We start from the raw sequence: 27686 nt of genomic DNA, 5'->3' as shown, positions 1-27686 counted from the left end.
AGTAGAACATAATCACCCAGCAGTTTGTGGTTATCTGAATCACCAGTGGATCCCCGTCCACTAACGAGCTAAGTGTGGCAGAAACCGGTCTGAATCTGTCAGATCAATTTCCCCCAAAAAATTGTGATTATCTGAATCACCTCTCGCTCGTACCAAAAAGCAAAACTCAGCCAATATGGTTCACGTTCACTCACAATTATCAAATTACACTCAACTTCAATAAAACAATTTGCCGTATCTTACCCAGAGATGCTTTTTTCTGTTTTTCCCGCAACCACCGCGGATTCTTTATGGTCCTGGTGGGAGCTTCCTCCACTGGCCCTGAATGCGGTATTGGCTCTCTCTTTCCCGTAATCTGTTGAGTTTCTATCTCAAACCGTCGAGGTATGAGACGGCCGCCTGGTGCTGCCGAGGTCGTGCACTTTCCCGTCAAATCCGTTCTCAGGACCAGGAGAAGAAGCGTCCGCACAGGATCCCAAACTTCTGACACCAGCTGTAATAGCAATTTTTTATCTCACTAGGAAAAACAGCATCACATGTGTAAGAACACTCAAGAGGCAAAATTGTAATAAAGAAGAGAGGTTTATTCTCTGAGGATTCTTTTCACAAAAACCGCAGCTACCCGGTTTGGAAAACAGAATACCTATAGACTCAATAAAGCATAGACATTTTATACAGGCCCCCAACATCTTAACCACACCCTTCTTGATTAGTGTAACCTTACAGAAAAGATACCTTCTATCATAGCTGGTTTGGACTGGTTTCTTGACCCCCCCCTTGAGCAGACTGTTCTTTGATTCCTGATAACTCAAAAGGCCTTCATTTATGACCTAAATTGCCTCCTGCTTCCCCTAAGGGGAGGGCATGGGACCCCATGTTTATTGTTAAACGACCCCTGTATTCTCCTGGCCGGATCCTTTCTCGTGCCCAGGTGTAAGTATTTATTACCCTGTTTTCCTGTCCCTTCTTCAGCTGTTAGAAAACCCTCACAGAAGCACATGGTCAGATGCTACTACACATAGTTAAATGAAATCAACAAGTTTAAATGAATAAACACAAGAATAATGAATTTTTCATTAACATTACAGTTATTGACCATTATTGTGTGTGATGAGTTTGTAAATAGAATTTAAATAGACAAAAATAAAAAAAACGAGAATAAATTTACTGATTTTTATTTAGAAAAAACGAAAGAAACTAACACTTTAAAGTTGAAAAATGAACTATAATACATATATACAAGTATTTTTTGTGACATTGGGTTGCACAGTTTTCTTTTAGGACACTTTTTTCATACACTCACACATACAAATGCACGCATTCATAGGCAAACACACATACACATGCACGCATTCATAGGCAAACACACATACACATGCACGCATTCATAGGCACGCACACATACACATGCACGCACAACATGCTTAGATACGTGAAAGATTAACGGCCATTCGCCTCCCAAGTTTCATTAAAAATCATCCCAATCCCCTCTTCTGCTGTCTAACACTTCTTTCGCCATGTATTATTTAGTTTCTTTTATTATTTTATGCAATCTAAAACACTCTAACCTGTCGCGCGTCGTATCTCTCGGTTCAAATCCTTCCTTCTCGTGCTGCTGTCATTTGCAGACGGTACCGTCACACGCCGTACACGACATTACCGTAACATGCTGTATATTGGCGAAAAGCGCATGATGTCTACTTTCAGGAACTATTTGAATTATTTTGATAGTGCAAACGGTTGAAGAGTTACAGTGACATGAATACAGCTTGGTTGGCTGTGTCGTCGACGACACATCCGGTTTTAAAGGTTTAAAGGGCACCTATTATGCAAAATTCACTGTTGCATGGTGTTTGAACATAAATGTGTGTTGGCAGTGTGTGTACACAACCACCCTATAATGATAAAAATCCACCTAGTGCTTTTTTAAAATCTCCATAAATTATAAGCACTGTCTCAGAACAAGCCGTTCTCAGATTCGGGGCAATGTGACGCCACTTTGCACAGGCCCCGCCCACGACTGTTGATTGACACTGTAGTTTGAGCATAGCCCCACCCTGAGTGAGCTGGACACAGTCCACCAGTGTTTCGATGCTGGGGCAGCTGTAGACAAGAATGTCTCCTAAGCGATTGAGGTGTGTTGTTGTTGGATGTAAGAATGAACATAGCAGTCTTCATTTACTCTCGTTGTTACTCGAGGATGGATCTGTACCAACTGTTCGTGATCCAGTCTCCGGAGCGACAGGCCTAACGTTACAGACCACGACAGAAATGAAAGTGAGAGCGCGCACTTTATGACAGCTCATCGAGTCGTTTTTCCAGTTTATTAAGCACCCACTGAAAAGGTGTGTATATATTTGTTTACTGTTGCTTGGTTGTAACGAGTGTTTTGTGTACTTCGCTGTGTATGTTGATGACAATGAAAGGGAGAGAGAGTTTATGGATAAGACTTTAATGCGCACTATGTTTATTAGCTCTTACAGTGATTTTCTGGAGTAAAACTAACGCTTCATCTTTTGTGTGATGTACAATAAACTTCATTGAACTCCTCAGTATATTTTGGTCATCATCGGACGGGGTTTGCTACAGCAGGCTTGTATTAATAGTGGATAAAAGCAGATGACAAATAACCGTAATTAAACTAAACTATACCTGTTCTATCTCCATACAGCAAATAATCTCTGGCTCTGTGGGCATTATTGTCCGACTCCGGGTCGAAATGAACAGCGTTACTGAGAGTTTCTGTTTTGATATTATCAGATGAGATTGTCCTGGCTCTGAGCGCGAGCTCATGAGGCTCCCGCCCTTTGGGCCGGCAGCAGCAGCTTATTTGCATTTAAAGGGATACACACTAAAACGGTGCGTTTTTCTGAGCCCCAAAAAATGACAATTTAAACATGCTGTAAAATATTATCTGTTGGGTATTTTGAGCTAAAACTTCACATACACACTCTGGGGACATCAGAGACTTATTTTACATCTTGTGAAAATGGGCATAATAGGTGCCCCTTAAACTACTCTAACATACACATACATACATGCATACAGTTTACCAAGAGAAAGAGAGCTGAAGCAGAATACAGGAAAGCAAGAAGTTATAGCATTGTTTGGAATTCAGCAGATCAACAGCCTTGAGCAAACCATGAGTTTAGTTCTAACATGCCCTTCTTTAAAAGGGGTAAGGATACTTAATGTATCAAATAATGAGACTAAGTTTGATACTTGCATGTCTCGCCCATTTGAATTAAACTGTCTTGATGCAATTTGTTGAGGCTCCAGTTGATCTTTGCTGATGTGGTCTTGACAAAGATTGGAGTTTATAGAGACTAAACATGCCACACATATGATTTTGGTAAACCATAGTATGCAACAAAGTCTGAAACATTAATCCCAAAAGTTTACAAGAATACAAAAGCCGAAAATCATTAGATGGGAAAATTAGATACATGTTTACATATTTGTGTTTATATATAGAATATATAGGATTAACAGGGTTTATTTCTCTTCCTCAATAAGAATTAAGTGAGCGTCACAGCCCTCTGTAAATTCCTCTTTGGGGTCGTAAAAGGTCTTATTAATCTTAATGATCCTGTAACAGGACACCGGGTTCTGCCAGTGTGTTAGCTTAATTTGGGATGTTAGTTTTGGAGGAAGTTTCATAAACCTTTGTTGGGAGAGTGAGTTTGCTGGATTATTCATTAAATAAATGAATAATTTGTGTGTCTGATTGGTCCAGACACTACAGGGGTTAAAATTGTGTGTGTGTGTGTGTGTGTGTGTGTGTGTGTGTGTGTGTGTGGGTGTTCGTCTGAAAGAATAGGGGTGAGTGCTGGAGCACATATTTTGTTGACCGTGCAAACCTGTACAAATAAAAACATGCAAGCTTCGTGTCACAGAAGTTATTCCTCCACTCAGCTCCTTCGCGGTTTTTGGATTGTTTTTATGTGCCGCTAAACTGGTGTTAGCTTACTTTGGCATTATTAAAGATTTTTATGAAATATTATTTCTCAATTTTTTCAGCAGATGTTATCAGAGTTACAGAAAAATAATAAATGCAACAAATAAGGATATTGTTTAATTAATTTTAATTAGCTTTGTTAAAAGTGTGATTGAATTATGTTACAGTAGTTCATTTGCGCAACCATGTATTTTCTATAACAATGAAAATATTTGAAAAACAGTTATAAACAATGATGCAATTACTTTAAATCTTACCTCTTGAATTAAATTGATGTAAAATGATCATGTCACATGTGAGATTTTATTTAATGTGACAGAAAAAAAAACAGTAACACTAGTGACACACTGAATCACCAGTGATACAGACCAACGATCATTATTCTTCAGCTATAATTAAGTAGATGAGACTAAATTCTTACATTTGGCATACAATCAAAGACACTTTGTGAAAGCAGTTAGTCAAAAAAATCATAAAGAAAATGCGTTCAAGATCAGCTTCCCTACACTCTGCACTCAATTTAGCCATACCTTCAATTTAGCATACCTGACCAAAGGAGGATTAACAATAATAAAGAAGGTTAGATAATAGATAATAGATAGATAATAATAATAAAGTTAGAATCATGAAATCTTAGTGCTATTTTATGCAAAATAACTAAATGAATACCTTTGAATAAAGTAAATCTATAAATTGGAGTCACTGGTGTTACCGCGTGTTACCCATAAGGAAGGTGACACCAGGGACAGTAACACCAGTGACAATTTTCATGAAAAATTAATTTTACAAAATGGCTGCTGCAAGTTATCAAACCTGGTTGTCAATCATGGTGTACTCAATAAATGAAGTACTTTAATCCATTTGTAATTCTAGTTTATTACAATTCCCTAACAATAAAGTAGGTCATACCAGTGAGTTCAACTAAAAGCTTCATATGAAATCATAAGATAAATGAGAACATTTCTGATAACTGAAAAGAGACAGCAGATTTACCATGGGCTTTTCTTCATAGATCTTCAGGAAATTGGAAGAAGGAAGTCAAGTGATGTCATCAGTGTGATCTTTATATCAAAATAAGATATTTTTGTTAAATGTTAACACCAGTAACACAACTCCAGGGGACCACTACTTACTTTCATTATATATTTTATTATATTTATTCGGCATTTTGTTTTTTATGTCATTTACATCATATAGTGATAGTTACATACATTATTGTATTTTAAATGGTAGAAAAAACTGTTTTTGACCTCAAAATAAAGCATTTTCCCTCTGTACGTGACTGTGGGGACGAGCACTTCTGTGGTGCTTGGAATTCTATATAATTAATTAAAAAACAAATATTCCCACATTGATGGCTCAAGAATGTGTAATTGTCCAAATAACATATAGTTTCATTTTAAAATATAAAGAAATTGTAACCCTAAAGTGTTTTTCAAGTGTAATATTTATGCAAAGGCTAGGGACAGAAAAATGGACATTTCCATATAATGACCCTTTTATATTGTGTAGGTCTCCTGCTAACTGGTTAACTCACGTTATTACTTTCTTACTGAAATACTTCTGCTAATCAGCTGTGGGCCACTATTACCTATAACTGTGTCTATAAATGCAGATTGTCTGTCATTCTTACCTCTCTGAGTAAAGAAGATGGAGCAAGATTTGTTTTACCAACGTTTGTTACATCAGTCATTCACGCTAGAGCTTGGCTAATGTATGCGCTGTTATTGATACAGTTTCCACATGTTCACCGCAATAAATTAGAAAGATACACATCGGTTTGTTGATGGACACACTTGTTGATGCTGATGGTGAGGAATTACAGTTGCAACATCTCATAATGTACCTCAAACTGAGTAGTGTATCACTGAGAAACGTCCTGCTCAAGTCGTCCTTGCGATGAAGGTTCGGGTTGAATAACTAGTTTTTCCATGTGTTTCATCTTCGGACTAGCGCTCAGATTGATATGGTAAAATCAATTTACGCCGGTGTACAATCGCTGAGCTGGCATTATGGCAATGGCCGTTTTTGTATCTGACGCTTGCTGTACACGGCGGACCAGTCACAACAGACTGATCTGTCTGGCTAATCTAAGCACAGTAGATTGTGGAAAAAGGGTATTTAGAGAAAATTATTCATCAGACAAGTCGTTTGAGAATCATTGAAAAATGTGGTGATGTGCAAATGTATATTATGAGAAAATGAAATCTATTTATTTATTTTTTTACCTTTGATGCATGTAAACCTGTTGTAGGAGACTCCAAAACAAAATTAGGAGACTTTATAGGGGCACTTTAATTAAACAACATACAATAGGCCTATAACAAAACATTTATAATTAAAGTTTTCATTTTCTCTTTATTCATTAAAATGAATAACATCAGCGTCATATGCATATATGTAATGTTATAATAGTCATTACAATTCAAGTCTTATCATAACTGGTAAAACCGCAAAGTCAAAGAAAGAAAGTATCTGTATTTTTTACTTTCTTTAGACAATATACAAAATCATTCAATATTACTATTAAAAACTATGGTAATGTAGTAAATGAGTCATATCCAACGTGATCTCATGAGAATACGTGTGTATTTTTACATAAAGTGTACAGAACAGAAACGTATAATACTGACGTATTTACAGCACTAAAACGTATAATATTTACGTATTGACAGCACAAAAACGTAATTTATTTACGTATAAACAACTTTACCGACGTACAAATTTGTACGTATTCCTATAACTTATACATATTAAAATCGTGGCATTAATGTTTTGCCTCTATTGCATTCAATTGTCTTATCAATTAAATTTTCAGTCGCATTTATTAATAGTTTAACGTTAGCACTAGGCCTACTCATATAATAATGTTACTCATAAATAATAACATTTCGCTCTGTTCGTGCCTTCTGCTGCAAACTCGTTTCGGAGGATTAGCCTAGATGGTGTTAAACAATAATACACTTTAAAACCTTAAAAATACCTTCTTTAATCGTTTAACCATTTTGTAATATTTGGTTTATTTACCGTGAGACACAAAAGGCGTTTTCTCCTATAGATCCATAATACACTAAAACACAACATAAATTCACAAAAGACATCAATTTTATTAGCTTGGTGTAATCCACATCTTTAGAATCCATACGTTGTTTGCAAGAAACAGATCCAAATTCAGCCCTTTATCCAGTGATCTTCATCTCCATTTCTCAGCAGAGACCGTAAACGTCAAATTGCGCGATGGTGCCTGGTGGTGAATTCAAATTCAAAAATTGCAACCGAAGCGTTACGACATGTTTTACGGCAGTGATATCAAACGCTCATTGGCTCTCGCATGCTTCGTCACAGGTTGCGACATGCCGTGTTTAAGTTGGTGTACTGATTTGAAATGGAAAAGCGCGCGCGCCTTCAGTTCACAGAGCGAACAGCGAACCGAAACCGGATTAACATTTTCATGGATTAATAACTTAAATTCTGCTCTGTAACGTTACCTCATACAAAACTATTATATACTGCCATAGAGGACTGCGACACATCGTCATGTGAACGACTTTTGGTACCGGTTTTGACATTTTCTCAATAAATAAATTATTGTGATTACTACGTGTCTGTCTGTTGTTTTTCTTTATAATTGTAGCCTACGTAGTTTTAAGAAATTGTTAGGTTTAGGGGTAGGGGTAGGATTAGTGGCTCAAACTATCTTTTAATGCTATATTGTTATTAAAACTGCCATTTCCCTACACATATCTGTCCATTACGTATTTTCCTTTTATTAATATTGTCTATAAAATGGGTATGTTTAGGTGTGGGAGTAGGGTTAATCTTACATTTATAATCTATAAAATGGTAAAAAGGGAAATTATACAGTATCTTTATGATACGAAATATTCGTAAATAGTTTACGTTTTTTAGCTTTAAAATCGTAATAATGTTACGTTTAAACGTTGCAGATACGTCCATATTATACGTTTCAGCATCTATCCAAACGTACAAAAAAGTACGTTTTCTATCTTTGAAAATTACGTATTAATACCTACGTATCAACAATGAGACCAGGCTGTCATATCTGTGGCGACATTCCCTTCTCTGCCTTCTCTTATAAAATAACCTTTTTATCATAGTAAAATCTACATATCGTTCCCAACTAAAGTATTGTTTAGTGTAAAACGTTGAAGATTAGTGGACAGGCAGTCGATTCATTAAATAAGCTAATTCCTCACAAAAGCGGTTTGTTCAGTGTAGTGAACCCTCTTCACCATTGACATCCATTAAAAAAAACCTATATGGGGAGGCTGCAGACCTGGAGCCGGTAGATCTACGCCCCAAGCAGTTTTACGCCCCAGGCAGTTTTACGCCCCTGCTGTTCCTGATGCGTCCAGTAGGGGGATATACTGCGAAATAACACCATTAAACGCTCAAAACTTACACATTAATAACCGTCCCGTTCATAGACTTTGCCCAATTTTGTGGTTTTTGTTCATTTAAATATAAACGTTACAGCGTAGATCTGCACTATGGATTAAAATATCTGTAGATATTCAGTTAGGCTTCACTCTTTACACTCAGTCTACAGAAGACTATTTGTTTTTGTGAATTAAAAAATTAATAATACACATAGTTGGATCAGATGACAAGTAATGATATATGACCTACTGTAGAATAGTTATATATGACCTACTATAGAATAGTTCATTGAATATTGAATATAGAATATTCACTGTATGTTTTTATATACAGGAGACTGAGTGATACTGAGTGAAATATGTTGTTGTGAATTTATATAAAGTTACATTTAGATATTAACCATATTTAGCCCATTAGACATACAGCACCGTGTAATCATATGGATCCTTGATTAAATATCTGCTGTACTATTTACTATTAGTCATCATACAGCTACAAAACAGTGTCCTATAGCATTTTATGAAGACAAACACAATTTAACCCTTTTCTAAAATTCCAAGGGCCATTAAGAAGAAAGAGACAATATTGTTGTGTTCACAAAAACATTATTTATCAACACCATTTATGAATTATGATGACTCCTGTAGATGACTCCCCTATGGCTTGCCAATCTTTAACTGTTTTTCTATCCTCCTGTCAAAGTGCTTCTGCTCACTAATAAAAATAAAAAATAAAAAAATAAACATTAAAAAATTTTTAAAAAGGACATCCATAGTGAATTTGATCTTGTCAAATTCACAAGCAGCAGGACTTTTTGTATAAAATTCCTGAATCCTTAATTTTTTATCACAGTTGCTTTGGTATATTTCTCAGATCACTACTGAAATTCTCATAACTACTTTTGAACAAATTGCCAATGCTTTGGTAAATTCATGCAATTGATTATGAATTCCCTTGCTGCTTCCTAATTGATCAATTCATTATTTCCTTCATTAGTGAAATTCTAAATACACCTCTGCAATTCATCAATTCAGGACACATTTACAAAATAAAGTGTAATAGAAATGTATTGAAAACATGCTTAACAGTTTGACAACTAGTCAACCATTTTGCATTTAATGACTTATGCAAGGAACTAATGCCTAGATGTTTTGAGGAGTATGACAATTCAACAGAGAAATAGTATAATAGGCCTACATTTTGATCAACATGACATAAAGAGTTGATAATGTAGGAAACAGCAGAGAGTTGTACATTATCAATTGCATGAATGTACCGAAGCATTTGCAATTAAAAAAATGAGAAATTGCTTTTATTATGTGCACAAGTGACAAGATGATGTGATTTCAGTTGTGATCTGAGAAATGCACCAAAGCAACTGAGATAAACTATAAGACTTATTGGAGACCCTGCAGAATCACTGTAGACCCCCTATAAGAGTCACAGACCACATATCTGTGGGTATTTCATAAAATTAAACATTTAAAAAATGTAAAAAGGACATCCATGGTGAATTTGATCTTGTCACAGTGTGTGTGTGTGTGCTGTCCAGAATTTATGTCAGGTGAGTGTGGATTGCAATCAATTTGCTCCTGATCTTCAAAGTACAACGGCACAGGCACTTGTTGATGGAACACTTTTGGAAAAAGTGTCAAGACACTTTGATTTCTTTTGGCCACTGATGATGGACTGTGCAGAGAAAATTGAAAATTACATTAAAAACATGTCCATGTATGTCTCTGTAAGTCATTTATTTACTAGAGAAGCTATTGGTTTGGAATGCAGTCAAAAAAGAGAGATGGGTGTTTTATAGTTTATACAAGTTTAGAGAGAGAGAGAGAGAGAGAGATTTTCATTTCCTTAAGTAGCTAAAGCAAACACACACCTTTATGGGATGCAAGTTAAATAGAACTTGGTAAAGACAGAGTATGATAAATCCCACATTAAGTGCACACAACCTACATTTTAGTCCAGATCAGTAAGCTATTTTAAGAAAAATGTATATTTAGATATAAATTAGATAGTTAGATAATCTCATTTATAAGAAACAACTCAAACCAGAAAGGAGTAAACAGTCTTACCAGAAGAGGCCATCTCACGCAAGATAAAGACAGGCAACAAAAGAAAATTCAAATTAAAAATTAATTTTGAAATTGAGTAGAAAAGACGAGGGGCAGCTAAACCTACAGGGGCAGCTAAACCTATACGTGATTAGCTAAATTTAAGTCAGACAGAACATCAACCTGACCGTCCATAACTTTTTGTCTCTCGAAATAAACCCATCCATTGATATATAGAAATGAATTGATATCTACCTAGCTCTATCAAGCTAATCGTTTATAAATAATAAATGTTGCATTATTGCTAAACAACAATAACTTTAGCAGATTATTTAATATACCTCAATTCGTGTCGCTGTACAGTCTCCCCCTACTGGACGCATCAGGAACAGCAGAGGCGTAAAACTGCCTGGGGCGTAAAACTGCCTGGGGCGTAGATCTACCGGCTCCAGGTCTGCAGCCTCCCCCTACTCAAAAAAACGGCCTCTGGTCTCCTTCCCTGCTCTGCCACAGCGCAGCGTTATAACATTAGCTGTTACGTTTGTGTGACGTTTGGTTACAGGCTATATAGTGGCTTTGATCGTACGTTTCAGGAACCTGCCTAGACTGATCACACCGGTGTGATCATATGTGTAAAAGGGTTAATTAATGCAATACATTTTTTTTTAATTAGTGCAATTCAATATGCTTTGTTGTTTTAAAGACATTTGTCAATAATTTACTTCTATAAAATCACCTGGTAACCAGTTCAGTAAAGAAACCAGTAACACTTTAGATTAGTTATGCAGGAAGTAATGCAGGACTAATGAGTAGTACTACATTAACACTTCAGCTACTACTTTTAACTAATTTGGAAACAAGCTTATTTTTTTTTATAGGGACTAATTTAAACTAATTATTTTTTCTCTTTATCTCTATTTATTTTTATTTCGAACAACAAAAAAAAGATACAAATAGAATAGAATATAAAAATACACTAAGTATGTTGCAACCAATGTTGACTGTATATTTTTTTACAGTCTATGATTGCAACATACCGAACAAAAAAACAAAACAATATAAAGTTTTATAACAATAATTACAATATGTTCGAAAAGGAGCAGGATGAAGCAGAAGCTTAACTAATCAGTAAGTAATATCGAATTTAGGACTAAGATAGTTTCTTATTAGGTAATCAATAATTACTTAATGAGATTGGCATCATTACGAACTAATAGGTAATTATGACAAATTATAAAGAATTACTAATTCATTACTAATCACAACATTAACATGTCTGAGACGTAATCAGTCATATTTTTTTCTCTGGATATAGTCATAAAATGCATCACTAATTACTCAAGTGTTACCTAGTCACTATGCAGGAACTACTAGTGATCTGGACCATTATTTTAAAGTGGAAAAATAAGTTTTTCCCTTTAAAATAATGGCCCGGATCACAAGGATTGACTATCTCCTAAATTTGATATTACTTACTGATTAGTTTTAGCATGTTTCTATTTTAGTTAATAGTAGCTGAAGTGTTAATAGTACTACTCATTAGTCCTTAATTACTTCCCGCATAGTTATTATGGTAACACTTTACAATAAGGTTCCTTTATTAAACATTAGTAAATGTATTAACTAACATGAACTAACAATGACCAATACATTTACTACTGTTTTTGTTAATCTTTGTTAATGTTAGTTTATAAAAATAAAGCTGTTCATGTTAGTTCACAGTGCATTAACTAATGTTAACAAGATTTTAATAAAATATTAGTAAATGTTGAAATTAACATTAACAAAGATGAACAAATGCTGTATAAGTGCAGTTCATTATTAGTTTATGATAAATAATGTAGTTAACTAATGAACCTTATTGTAAAGTGTTACTGTTATTATTTACGGTTATTATTGACTTATTAATGATGGACCATTATTCTAAAGTGTTACCAAATTTCTTTAAACATGGTATAAGACCAAAAGAAAACAGATATTTCCCTAACATCTAACCCTAACATCTTGATAGCAGCTTTTTACATGGGTCAAAATGACAAGAGCAATATTTCAGTTCAAATGTTTTGGAAGAGCAAGTAAAAAATGTGAACCATTGGCCTGAGCGAGCCAGTAGTGTTGAGCCCTGTTTTATAATATTGTCAATGTAGGTTTGTATTCACCACTCACCACTGACACAAACAGCCATAACAACTAAAATATAAACCTTCATTGATTGAATAGTTGAATGTGAATTGTTAAAAATCACTCTACCCGATTTCATATGTTTTTTTTTTTATATATATATATATTTAAATGATTAAATGCATTGCTTGTAAAGTGTAATACCATCCTACACTAAACAATGAAGTGATGTTTATGTGCTTGACTTCACAGGTTTGAGAACCTTTTCTACAGGAAGAATGAACCTGCTGTAAAGTTTCTGCTGAATCTCTTTGTTTCAGCATCAGAGTATGATGCAAATAAAGGAAATAAAGCAAATTACACTGATCTGTTAATAAATGCGTGCAGCTACACATCTTTCCCCTGCAGTGACAACTGCACTAACCGTCACTCTGATCAGTGTGATCTCCTGCTGGATCTGTGTTCACATGTGAAGGACTATGAGACTCAAACAGGCAGGAGTGTCCTTCCAGCATTACAGCCAGTTTATCAGTCAGTGTCTGCAGTCTGGAGAATAAAGCTCTCAGAGAGAAAGAGCTCCATCCTCCTAGAAGTGCTGAAACTCCAAACAGAGAAGAAACCAGTAGAGCTGATAGACTGGACAGATGAAGAGAGTGAAGTGAGGGGATTCCTCCAGTGTCTGCCCTACATCTCACAGCTCAGGTCTAAATACTTTATATTTACAATTAATTGTTATATTTGACTAAATCAGTCAATGAAGCCATTATGAGTAATTCTGTCTTTGTAACGATGCAAATACAAGCTCTACAAGTGAAATAGTTTTACAGGTGCAAATTTGTTTTAACTGGTTTACATTTTATCGTTCCCAGTTAAGAGTGTGGCAACAATCAATCGTACTATACTTAACAATTACTAGAAAAAAAAGTAATCCATTTTTTACTTTGAATCAATATTCCTCAGAGCAGCTATTCTCACTTTATTGTACTCTGACTCTGAAAGAATCTGGATTACTATTTAGTCCGTCTCTAATATTGCTCAGATATTGCCTCTAATATTGCCAAAAATAACAACCACTTCTTTAATTCCCCAAAACTAATACAATTAATGACAGATCATTCTAAATAGAGTAGAATAAAAAGCTTTTCTGACACAGTCTGAGGAAGTTTTTGGTAACACTTTACAATACGGGTGCACTAATATACATTAATTCATGCTTAACTACACAGATAATCATGTGTTAATGTATGACTCATGAAGAACTAAAGCATTAATTCATTATTACTGCATCAGCAACTAATAAAAAGTCTATATGATTAATAGATTAAGTAATATATGAATTGTTATTAATTAAATGTGTCATAATGTATTAATTCCGTAATAACATATTGTATTAACTAATAGTGTAAATGAATGTGTTAATTACCACAATTGGTCAAAGCTATGTACTTCAACTTCAGATTGTCTGCTTTAATTAATCATTAGCTAATGATTTGCAAATGTTTTATTATGAATGATTGAGGCATTTATATGGCGCTTTCATATGTACTACTGTACACCCAAAGTGCTTTACAATCATATAAGGGGATCTCATAGTCATTATGTTATGACTTCACTTGTTGAGGCACATGACTATTAACTAATTGTTTTGTAATACGTCATTATGGTTTTGACATCCACCCTAAGCCATGGATTTCAATTTCCAGCCGTCTACAACCGGGATTCCACTGGATACCAGATGAACTGCCGCTTCTAGTACCTTGTTGTTCATGGCACAGGAATATGTCAGGTTAAGCTTGAGGTCTAGGGTTCAAAGGTTGAACTCTGAGAACATGCGGCCGGGCGCTGCTATTTCATAACACTGTGTCTAGACACACAAAGACAATATAATGGCCATTATAGTCAGTGATAGTGATGCTACGCTGGATGTGGCATGACGTTACACGACACAGCAAAACCCCGACAGTAAACTGATGCCACTTTCTATTTCTGATGTACTTAAGCTCTTGTGCTACTTCTGTTATGAAGGATGAATTAACTTGCATTGGTCTGTCATGTCCAGTGTAGAGAGCTTCTGCGGTATGACCAATAATGGTCACGTCCAGTTTAAACACAGTGTAACAGCGGTCAGTTGGTCAGATTCTGGTGTGCTGATATTTGTGTGCAGCCCAACTTACCCTTCCATCACACACATTCTCTGACATTACATTCACTGCCTGTGCCTCTGTCAAACCCATGAATAACATATCACTTAACAATTAGTTAATAGGCATGTGCCTCAACAAGTAAAGTTATAACATAATGATACATTTGCAAATCATTAGTTAATGATTAATTAAAGCAGACAACTGGAAGTTGAAGTTCATAGCTTTGACCAATTGTGGTAATTAACGCATTAATTTACACTATTAGTTAATACAGTGTGTTATTAAGGAATTAATACATTGACACATTTAATTAATAACTTCATATATTACTTAATCTTTTCATCATATAGATGCTTTATTAGTTGCTGATGCAGTAATAATTAATGCTTTAGTTCTTCATGAGTCATACATTAACACATGATTATCTGTGCATTAGTTAAGCATGAATTCATGTATATTAGTGCACCCGTATTGTAAAGTGTTACCGCTTTATTTATCAGCCACTCTGCTCTCACCAATAGTTTTAAATGCCTGTACTTTCCCCAGATAGATTTTTGGAAACAATTTATCTTACACGTTTATTAATGTCTGTGACTGTAGTCAGATTATTATGACAGTCATTTTGTACATTAAGGCACTTTTTACTCCTTTATATAGTGTTTGTAACTGAGCTGCAGTAAAAGTCCACATTGTGCCTGTAAACTAAACCAAATATACGTTTTGGAGTTATATTCTTACAAAGAAAATGTATATCCGTAAACAATTATGATCATAGATTTAAGAATCACAGTCTTAAAAAAAAAAAAAAAAAATGACACGTGTTGCTGCCCATTTCTAATTTAGGCTTAAATTGTCAAATATACAATATACTAAAAATATATGTAAACATGTGCTTCATACAGTGCTAAATCATGTTCATTCTTTCTTTAGATTTGTTGAACAGAATAAAACATCTGAATCATGGCTGAAAAGAAAGAGATTAATACTGGATTTGTGTCTGCAAGCTGCTGTTCTCCAGAAAGAGACAACAGAAGAAACTGTGAAGAAACTGCTGTCATCTGTGAATTATGGGAGATGTGATTTCCTGCTGGATCTGTGTTCACATGTGAAGGACTATGAGACTCAAACAGGCAGGAGTGTCCTTCCAGCATTACAGCCAGTTTATCAGTCAGTGTCTCCTGCAGTCTGGAGAATAAAGCTCTCAGAGAGAAAGAGCTCCATCCTCCTAGAAGTGCTGAAACTCCAAACAGAGAAGAAACCAGTAGAGCTGATAGACTGTACAGATGAAGAGAGTGAAGTGAGGGGATTCCTCCAGTGTCTGCCCTACATCTCACAGCTCAGGTGAGAGCCTCATGGGGAAAATTACACTCATAGTTTGATTCAGTTTTTTTTAATGTTGTCATGTAAATGCATGTCAGATCCATTAGTGATGTAAGCTTAATTTCTATTGTTTCAGTGTAGCTGAATATTTTAACTGTAAGACTGATCTTTTGTTTTGATACCTATTCATTTTTTAGTTCCTACTGTTTACATTCACTTGAGACAGAACTGACTGCATTTACATTAATATTGAGCCATGAAACACACTAAGAGCAGAAAAGTAATTAAATCAACCATTTGACCTTGACATGATGTTTGTAATTATTTAAATATTTTTACTCTATTTTAAATACAGTCATATATTCAAAAATAATATTTTCAACCCTCATTTTGACCTTTTGTCACAAACACTTGGTATAAGTTCTACATCTCTTTAAGGCTTGTCAGTAAACGGCCACTGTTATGATTGGCTAAGGTCATTTCATAGGAAAAAGTATCAGAGCCTCCAATATTGCACATGAGTGTTTTGAAAACATTATCCATAAATATAAAACTGCATTTACAAGCAAAGCATTATGAATTCGTTTGCATTTGTTTTGTAATGAAATTGTTTACTTGCGCTTTGCGATGTGCTTTTGTCAGATCCAATAGAGTTGGCATTGCTCTATCTTTCAACAAACGTTTCTTTCCAAACTCTGCATTAAATTGCGCCTGATTATAAAACCAATCTGTAGTGAAATGGTCAGAACAAACATAATCTTAACATGATCCTAGACTGTAACGGTCACCAGCTGGAGTGCCCTTGAGACCCACCAGAGGGCACTCCACATAAGACTATTATCACTCACAAACTACATTTCCCATAACTCACTGCCCGGACTCATCATCACTTATCACTGATCACATTCACCTGTACCTCATTCACTGATTGCATTCACCTTTGTCTCATCATCCTGTTAGTCTCAGTCTATTTATACCATGTTCATTCATTCATTCACTCACCGCAAAGTCTTGTTTGTGTCACACTGCATTTCTGAGCATTCTCTTGGTTTTCTTGTCTCTTGGTTTTTGGATATCTTGCCCTGTTCCCTGGATTACTCTCTTGCCTCTGGTCCCTGGATTACTCTCTTGCCTCTGGTCCCTGCCTGTTTTGTTTGTTTGTTTGTTTGTTTGTTTGTTTGTTTGTTTGGACTGCCTATCTGTGTATGACCCTTGCCTGTACGACCTTCCTTATTAAAAGCTGCATTTGGATCGATCTTCGTGTCTCGGAGCAGTTCGTAACAGAAGACTTCGCCTCACATAGATCCAGCAGCTGAGAACTCACCATCATGAATCCAGCAGTCAAGATTATGCGTCTCCGTCAAGGAGATCAACCCATCGAGAGTTACATTGTTGACTTTCTGGAGCTTGCTCACCTGACTTCTATGGATGAGGTATGCCTTATGATATTTTTTCGTGGAGGGCTATCCGAGCCGCTCAGCTCTGCTATGCCACTGCACAATCCCCAATGGACTTTAGGATTTTATATTTATTTGGCCCTGCAACTGAGTGGTTCTGCCTATGCTGTGGGAATCACGGAGGAGAAGCATGGTACTCCCACATTAGCCCTCATTCCTCAGCCTCGTCCTGTCACGTCCTCCGAGGCTGAGCTTCTTCACGCCAGTCCAGCCGAGCCTGCACTTCACGCCAGTCCAGCCGAGCATGCACTTCACGCCAGTCCAGCCGAGCCCGACACTTCACGCCAGATCTGCCGAAGCCAAGGCAGTATGCGTCATGCCCGCCGCCCCTGAGACTGAGAGCGTCATGCCCGCCGCGCCTGAGACAGCAAGCGACATGCCCGCCAAGCTAGAGCCTTCACTGCTGGTCCCGTCCAGCACAGAGCCTTCACTGCTGGTCCCGTCCAGCACAGAGCCTTCACTGCTGGTCCCGTCCAGCACAGAGCCTTCACTGCTGGTCCCGTCCAGCACAGAGCCTTCACTGCTGGTCCCGTCCAGCACAGAGCCCTCTTCACCGCTGGTCTCGTCCAGCACAGAGCCTTCTTCACCGCTGGTCCCGTCCAGTACAGAGCCCTCTTCATCGCTGGTCCCGTCCAGCTCAGAGCCCTCTTCGCCGCTGGTCTCGTCCAGCACAGAGCCTTCTTCACCGCTGGTCCCGTCCAGTACAGAGCCCTCTTCATCGCTGGTCCTGTCCAGCTCAGAGCCCTCTTCGCCGCTGGTCCTACCCAGCTCAAAGCCCTGAGCCTGAGCTTGAACCTGTTCCTGAGCCTGTGTCTGTTCCTGTTCCTGACCCTGACCCTGACCCTGAGCTTGTACCTGAGCCCGTTCCTGTTCCTGAGCCCGTTCCTGTTCCTGAGCCCGTTCCTGTTCCTGAGCCCGTTCCTGTTCCTGAGCCCGTTCCTGTTCCTGTAACCGTTCCTGTTCCTGAGCCCGTTCCTGTTCCTGAACCGTCGGAACCGCCTTGGCCGCCTGAAGGGTCGTCTCCTCCCTGGCCGCCTGAAGGGTCGTCTCCGCCCTGGTCGCCTGCACTGCCGTCTCCTCCCTGGCCGCCTGCACTGCCTGCTCCGCCCTGGCCGCCTGCACAGCCTGCTCCGCCCTGGCCGCCTGCACAGCCTGCTCCGCCCTGCCGGAGTCTTCAGGTCCTCTTCTGCTGCACGGGCCTGGCCCTCCATCCCGCCCCCGGGTCCGCCTCCGCTCCACCTCCCTCCTGGACAGTTTTAGGAGCGTCTGGAATCCGCTCCTTAAAGGGGGGGCTATGTAACGGTCACCAGCTGGAGTGCCCTTGAGAGCCACCAGAGGGCACTCCACATAAGACTATTATCACTCACAAACTACATTTCCCATAACTCACTGCCCGGACTCATCATCACTTATCACTGATCACATTCACCTGTACCTCATTCACTGATTGCATTCACCTGTGTCTCATCATCCTGTTAGTCTCAGTCTATTTATACCATGTTCATTCATTCACTCACCGCGAAGTCTTGTTTGTGTCACACTGCATTTCTGAGCATTCTCTTGGTTTTCTTGTCTCTTGGTTTTTGGATATCTTGGCCTGTTCCCTGGATTACTCTCTTGCCTCTGGTCCCTGGATTACTCTCTTGCCTCTGGTCCCTGCCTGTTTTGTTTGTTTGTTTGTTTGTTTGGACTGCCTATCTGTGTATGACCCTTGTCTGTACGACCTTCCTTATTAAAAGCTGCATTTGGATCGATCTTCGTGTCTCGGAGCAGTTCGTAACATAGACATTGTTTAATAATAAACCATCCATTCGTTCCTAATGCTGGAGTCCTTCAGAAGGCTGTGCAGATCTTCCCTAACATCTTAATATTGAACTAGTTTAAAACTCGCAGTAAGCTTCAGGTGCCTGTTAACATGAGTACCTCTATAGTCTTGGGTGACTGGCTCTCTCTTTCTTGTCTTGTCATTGTTCTCCACTGCTGGGCAGTTTATCAAAGTTAAATGTTAAAGTAGGCATTGATGTGTTGTTGTGGAGTTGGTCAGATGAAAATATCTTCTAGAGTCTAATGTCACAATGTGGAGGAAGTAGAAAACAAGTCATTTGGCAGCTTGATTTCAACTTATGACAATTTGTGGGGGGTCTGAAAAGTTTTTTTCATTGTAGAATGACATCTTATATGTCAAAAGATCAAAGTAAATTTGATTCCTCATTTCATAAATGCTTTATTGTTCAACAAGCATAATACTGTGGCTGATTCACCAGAGAAAAGGGAAAAATGTGGCCCAACTAATATCGACTTTGGTAACTAGGGATGTATGATTTACACAAGAAGTCTCAGCTAGGCAATACCTCTTCTGAAATGTGTTGGTCTTGTGTTGTGGCGACTAACAACTGGATCTGGCAACACATCTGTTTGTGATCAGCGGTTCTGTGTTTCCTGAGTTTATAATGTTTTCTTCCACACAGCGAGACTCACAGCTGATACGTCAATATATTTCGGTTTCTAGATATCTGGGGAATAAATGGAATTGGTTGACACTGTAAATGCAGCCAAAGTGTTTACTAATGCATCAGTAATGGTGGAGCAACCTTCTGTCTGACAGAGATTTACATTAACATCAACTTAATCTGTTTATTAAATTAATAATGTAGAACTTGTGGTTTCAGGAAATTATTTAAATTACTGTATTTGTTTCATTATGTTTCACAGTTTATTTGCAGTTATGCACTCTTTTTTGTTTGACGAATGTAATTGATTTCAACTAGTGTGGTTCAATTTGCCAATAATCATTTGATATTTTGCTACAAAAAATATAATTCCACCTCAGAACAAAATTGTAAACTAAAGATAATTATAAAAACATCTGTTCATCACTTTTCACTGTTCAATTACACTGACCTTAGGTATTGTCTGACAAACTGTTTTATTAATTTCAAGAATCTTTATTTGTCTCTTTGTCATCTCTAACTGAATCTTGTTCATTCTTTCTTTAGATTTGTTAAACCACAGAATAAATCATCTGAATCATGGGAGAAAAGAAAGAGATTAATACTGGATTTGTGTCTGCAAGCTGCTGTTCACCAGAAAGAGACAATAGAAGAAACTGTGAAGAAACTGCGGTCATCTGTGAATTATGGGAGATGTGATTTCCTGCTGGATCTGTGTTCACATGTGAAGGACTATGAGACTCAAACAGGCAGGAGTGTCCTTCCAGCATTACAGCCAGTTTATCAGTCAGTGTCTCCTGCAGTCTGGAGAATAAAGCTCTCAGAGAGAAAGAGCTCCATCCTCCTAGAAGTGCTGAAACTCCAAACAGAGAAGAAACCAGTAGAGCTGATAGACTGGACAGATGAAGAGAGTGAAGTGAGGGGATTCCTCCAGTGTCTGCCCTACATCTCACAGCTCAGGTGAGAGTCTCACGGGGAAAATTACACTCATAGTTTGATTCAGTTTATTTTAATGTTGTCATGTAAATGCATGTCAGATCCATTAGTGATGTAAGCTTAATTTCTATTGTTTCAGTGTAGCTGAATATTTTAACTGTAAGACTGATCTTTTGTTTTGATACCTATTCATTTTTTAGTTCCTACTGTTTACATTCACTTGAGACAGAACTGACTGTATTTACATTAATATTGAGCCATGAAACACACTAAGAGCAGAAAAGTAATTAAATCAACCATTTGACCTTGACATGATGTTTGTAATTATTTAAATATTTTTACTCTATTTTAAATCCAGTCATATATTCAAAAATAATATTTTCAACCCTCATTTTGACCTTTTGTCACACACACTTGGTTTAAGTGCTACATCTCCTTTAAGGCTTGTCAGTAAACGGCCACTGTTATGATTGGCTAAGGTCATTTCATAGGAAAAAGTATCAGAGCCTCCAATATTGCACATGAGTGTTTTGAAAACATTATCCATAAATATAAAACTGCATTTACAAGCAAAGCATTATGAATTCGTTTGCATTTGTTTTGTAATGAAATTGTTTACTTGCGCTTTGCGATGTGCTTTTGTCAGATCCAATAGAGTTGGCATTGCTCTATCTTTCAACAAACGTTTCTTTCCAAACTCTGCATTAAATTGCGCCTGATTATAAAACCAATCTGTAGTGAAATGGTCAGAACAAACATAATCTTAAAACATGATCCTAGACATTGTTTAATAATAAACCATCCATTCGTTCCTAATGCTGGAGTCCTTCAGAAGGCTGTGCAGATCTTCCCTAACATCTTAATCTTAAACTAGTTTAAAACTTGCAGTAAGCTTCAGGTGCCTGTTAACATGAGCACCTCTATAGTCTTGGGTGACTGGCTCTCTCTTTCTTGTCTTGTCATTGTTCTCCACTGCTGGACAGTTTATCAAAATTAAATGTTAAAGTAGGCGTTGATGTGTTGTTGTGGAGTTGGTCAGATGAAAATATCTTCTAGAGTCTAATGTCACAATGTGGAGGAAGTAGAGAACAAGTCATTTGGCAGCTTGATTTCAACTTATGACAATTTGTGGGGGTCTGAAAAGTTTTTTTCATTGTAGAATGACATCTTATATGTCAAAAGATCAAAGTCAATTTGATTCCTCATTTCATAAATGCTTTATTGTTCAACAAGCATAATACTGTGGCTGATTCACCAGAGAAAAGGGAAAAATGTGGCCCAACTTATATCGACTTTGGTAACTAGGGATGTATGATTTAGACAAGAAGTCTCAGCTAGGCAATACCTCTTCTGAAACGTGTTGGTCTTGTGTTGTGGTGACTAACAACTGGATCTGGCAACACATCTGTTTGTGATCAGCGGTTCTGTGTTTCCTCAGTTTATAATGTTTTCTTCCACACAGCGAGACTCACAGCTGATACGTCAATATATTTCGGTTTCTAGATATCTGGGGAATAAATGGAATTGGTTGACACTGTAAATGCAGCCAAAGTGTTTACTAATGCATCAGTAATGGTGGAGCAACCATCTGTCTGACAGAGATTTACATTAACATCAACTTAATCTGTTTATTAAATTAATAATGTAGAACTTGTGGTTTCAGGAAATTATTTAAATTACTGTATTTGTTTCATTATGTTTCACAGTTTATTTGCAGTTATGCACTCTTTTTTGTTTGACGAATGTAATTGATTTCAACTAGTGTGGTTCAATTTGCCAATAATCATTTGATATTTTGCTACAAAAAATATAATTCCACCTCAGAACAAAATTGTAAACTAAAGATAATTATAAAAACATCTGTTCATCACTTTTCACTGTTCAATTACACTGACCTTAGGTATTGTCTGACAAACTGTTTTATTAATTTCAAGAATCTTTATTTGTCTCTTTGTCATCTCTAACTGAATCTTGTTCATTCTTTCTTTAGATTTGTTAAACCACAGAATAAATCATCTGAATCATGGGAGAAAAGAAAGAGATTAATACTGGATTTGTGTCTGCAAGCTGCTGTTCACCAGAAAGAGACAATAGAAGAAACTGTGAAGAAACTGCGGTCATCTGTGAATTATGGGAGATGTGATTTCCTGCTGGATCTGTGTTCACATGTGAAGGACTATGAGACTCAAACAGGCAGGAGTGTCCTTCCAGCATTACAGCCAGTTTATCAGTCAGTGTCTCCTGCAGTCTGGAGAATAAAGCTCTCAGAGAGAAAGAGCTCCATCCTCCTAGAAGTGCTGAAACTCCAAACAGAGAAGAAACCAGTAGAGCTGAGAGACTGGACAGATGAAGAGAGTGAAGTGAGGGGATTCCTCCAGTGTCTGCCCTACATCTCACAGCTCAGGTGAGAGTCTCATGGGGAAAATTACACTCATAGTTTGATTCAGTTTATTTTAATGTTGTCATGTAAATGCATGTCAGATCCATTAGTGATGTAAGCTTAATTTCTATTGTTTCAGTGTAGCTGAATATTTTAACTGTAAGACTGATCTTTTGTTTTGATACCTATTCATTTTTTAGTTCCTACTGTTTACATTCACTTGAGACAGAACTGACTGTATTTACATTAATATTGAGCCATGAAACACACTAAGAGCAGAAAAGTAATTAAATCAACCATTTGACCTTGACATGATGTTTGTAATTATTTAAATATTTTTACTCTATTTTAAATCCAGTCATATATTCAAAAATAATATTTTCAACCCTCATTTTGACCTTTTGTCACACACACTTGGTTTAAGTGCTACATCTCTAAGGCTTGTCAGTAAACGGCCACTGTTATGATTGGCTAAGGTCATTTCATAGGAAAAAGTATCAGAGCCTCCAATATTGCACATGAGTGTTTTGAAAACATTATCCATAAATATAAAACTGCATTTACAAGCAAAGCATTATGAATTCGTTTGCATTTGTTTTGTAATGAAATTGTTTACTTGCGCTTTGCGATGTGCTTTTGTCAGATCCAATAGAGTTGGCATTGCTCTATCTTTCAACAAACGTTTCTTTCCAAACTCTGCATTAAATTGCGCCTGATTATAAAACCAATCTGTAGTGAAATGGTCAGAACAAACATAATCTTAAAACATGATCCTAGACATTGTTTAATAATAAACCATCCATTCGTTCCTAATGCTGGAGTCCTTCAGAAGGCTGTGCAGATCTTCCCTAACATCTTAATCTTAAACTAGTTTAAAACTTGCAGTAAGCTTCAGGTGCCTGTTAACATGAGCACCTCTATAGTCTTGGGTGACTGGCTCTCTCTTTCTTGTCTTGTCATTGTTCTCCACTGCTGGACAGTTTATCAAAATTAAATGTTAAAGTAGGCGTTGATGTGTTGTTGTGGAGTTGGTCAGATGAAAATATCTTCTAGAGTCTAATGTCACAATGTGGAGGAAGTAGAGAACAAGTCATTTGGCAGCTTGATTTCAACTTATGACAATTTGTGGGGGTCTGAAAAGTTTTTTTCATTGTAGAATGACATCTTATATGTCAAAAGATCAAAGTCAATTTGATTCCTCATTTCATAAATGCTTTATTGGTCAACAAACATAATACTGTGGCTGATTCACCAGAGAAAAGGGAAAAATGTGGCCCTACTTATATCGACTTTGGTAACTAGGGATGTATGATTTAGACAAGAAGTCTCAGCTAGGCAATACCTCTTCTGAAACGTGTTGGTCTTGTGTTGTGGAGACTAACAACTGGATCTGGCAACACATCTGTTTGTGATCAGCGGTTCTGTGTTTCCTCAGTTTATAATGTTTTCTTCCACACAGCGAGACTCACAGCTGATACGTCAATATATTTCGGTTTCTAGATATCTGGGGAATAAATGGAATTGGTTGACACTGTAAATGCAGCCAAAGTGTTTACTAATGCATCAGTAATGGTGGAGCAACCTTCTGTCTGACAGAGATTTACATTAACATCAACTTAATCTGTTTATTAAATTAATAATGTAGAACTTGTGGTTTCAGGAAATTATTTAAATTACTGTATTTGTTTCATTATGTTTCACAGTTTATTTGCAGTTATGCACTCTTTTTTGTTTGACGAATGTAATTGATTTCAACTAGTGTGGTTCAATTTGCCAATAATCATTTGATATTTTGCTACAAAAAATATAATTCCACCTCAGAACAAAATTGTAAACTAAAGATAATTATAAAAACATCTGTTCATCACTTTTCACTGTTCAATTACACTGACCTTAGGTATTGTCTGACAAACTGTTTTATTAATTTCAAGAATCTTTATTTGTCTCTTTGTCATCTCTAACTGAATCTTGTTCATTCTTTCTTTAGATTTGTTAAACCACAGAATAAATCATCTGAATCATGGGAGAAAAGAAAGAGATTAATACTGGATTTGTGTCTGCAAGCTGCTGTTCACCAGAAAGAGACAATAGAAGAAACTGTGAAGAAACTGCGGTCATCTGTGAATTATGAGAGATGTGATTTCCTGCTGGATCTGTGTTCACATGTGAAGGACTATGAGACTCAAACAGGCAGGAGTGTCCTTCCAGCATTACAGCCAGTTTATCAGTCAGTGTCTCCTGCAGTCTGGATCATATATCTCTCAGAGAGAAAGAGCTCCATCCTCCTAGAAGTGCTGAAACTCCAAACAGAGAAGAAACCAGTAGAGCTGATAGACTGGACAGATGAAGAGAGTGAAGTGAGGGGATTCCTCCAGTGTCTGCCCTACATCTCACAGCTCAGGTGAGAGTTTCATGGGGAACAGACCAACCATGCTTGATTATTGTATTCAGTGCTCACAATAAAATAATAAATCAATGTACAGTGTATGTTAGGAATACAATATATATGTGAACCAGAATTGAAAACACTAAGTTGCATAAACTTCTTAGACTAGTCTTACAAGTTATTTTAACTACCGGTAATTATTTTATTCAAGACTGATCATAACTGTTTTAAAAGAGTTACATAAAGAGGTATATTGGTGTAATTTGAATTGAAAAGTAAGTCTGATTAGCCCTAACTAACTGCTAGTTGTTCAGACTAGTTCTTGTGCAGTGTTGGGCAGTAACTAGTTACTAGTGATGCGTTACAGTCATATTACTTTCTCTGGTAACTAGTGTAACTAATAACATTTATTTTTTTGTCCAAATTGCTAATGATTTGAAATTCAAAAATCCAATCATCCCTTTCAATATTCATAATCGCTGTTGTGTGTGTGCGCTCATGACTTCACCAACGCAGCAAGCTGGCTTTGTCTGAAGATGGAGAAGCTCAGATCATATAGCGGCTGAAAATACAGCCTTTGTTTTATTTTTTCTATGTTGCTGCTTTATTAAATAACAGAAGTAATTTAATAAAATTGTGGCTTGTCATCAGTTTGAGACAGTTGTACTTAACTAAGCGTCTCTGTTTCTGCATCTGGCCGCTGACAGTCGTGTTGTAAGTAAATCTGTTGTTCAAATCCTTCTCTCACTCTTGTTCAGTCAGTCTCTGTAGAGATTGATTTTGTTCATGTATTTCTATTGTATCAGCTTCATGCAGCTCACAGTACATTTATATTTGTGGTTATAGTTGAGTTACAGTGGGTTTCTGCATAGTAAATATACATCACACAATACTTTATCAAATATTTGCAAGATTAAAAACATCACACATTACTCTTGACCAGGGCCGTAGCTAGAGGATTCGGGCCCCCAGAAAATATATTGATGTGCCCCCCACCACCCTCCACCAATATCATATACTGTACAATAGATGAGCATAGAGGCCCATATAACAGAATATGGTGATGCTGTTGTAAAACAATTTATTTTAAAAGTTAGATGTTTATATAAAAATTACAACTAATAAAAACTAACAAAAAGCAATAAATTGTTAAATAATAATAAAAACCAATTTTAAAAAAGTAACAGCAAAATCCCCCCCCCCCCCCCCATCATCAGTCTGTTAGAATTCATAAATCAAAAAGTAAACATTTAGAAATAGAAAAGAATGCTGTCAAATTTAAAAAATAAAACATCTATTGTCTTATTTTTTAATAAAGATAATATGGAACTGGTAATATTATTAAATAAAGCTAATAAATGTATTCATTCAAGTGCAGTGTGTTGTATTCATGTTTTCTTGAAAGGTCATGTGCATAATGCAATGCGTCGTGACTCGTGTCAATTTTTTAACTCTATTTACAATAGTGTAAAAAGACAGGACTTTTGACCACGTAATCATTCGGTCGATTGTGATGCGCACCGATAATCAAAAGTGACAGGACCCGGCAGGCTGTAGACGGTACTTTTCTTATTTCCACCAAAATAACAATACAAATAGTCTTTAAGAACGTCTTGATCGCCTGGGATACAACAACTCTCCTGGCCTCCCTCTCCTTCTTTTCATGGCGTTTCTGGTGCCCTGATTTATGTTTTCTTTCCCCCAACATTTTTCAGTCAGTCAGTCTCCTGCTCTTCCACCAAGTTCATCATTAACTTCAGGCACTGCCGCCTCAACTCTGATTGGTTCTGTTCACGAGCTGGGGTGGGATTTACAATTTTTTTGGGTCCATCTGATGTTTATCACTGACTGAATAATTAATAAATACTTTAGATCGGACTAAACCATTTTTAGGGAGGTAAGAGAAGCAGATATTTGGAAAAAATATTTAACCAAATTGCATGTTTTTGTGTTTTTTATTTAAATCTCAGGCATACAACTAATATATTAGAATTATTCATACAACAGGGGCCTATAGTATAACTGCTGGATTTTGTGGGGCCCCTGGGCAGTGGGGGCCCCTATAATTGTAAC

The 27686-nt window shown here is 36.9% G+C and overlaps 1 protein-coding gene across 1 annotated transcript in view; it reads left to right on the top strand.

The window, feature by feature from the left end:
- The window catches only part of LOC311091491 (uncharacterized protein), a 255781-nt gene that overhangs the window by 149067 nt on the left and 79028 nt on the right, over positions 1 to 27686 (top strand). The window contains exons 25-26 of the mRNA XM_084127443.1: positions 12793 to 13242; positions 15615 to 16025. Coding sequence (XP_083983569.1) covers positions 12793 to 13242; positions 15615 to 16025 — 861 coding nt within the window. The remainder of the gene's footprint in view (positions 1 to 12792; positions 13243 to 15614; positions 16026 to 27686) is intronic.

Source organism: Abramis brama (genome assembly GCF_963993115.1).
Source record: "Abramis brama genome assembly, chromosome: 10".
Taxonomy (NCBI): Eukaryota; Metazoa; Chordata; class Actinopteri; order Cypriniformes; family Leuciscidae; genus Abramis; species Abramis brama.
The sequence above is the reverse complement of the archived record's forward strand: the minus strand, read 5'-3'. Positions and strand labels throughout refer to the sequence as shown.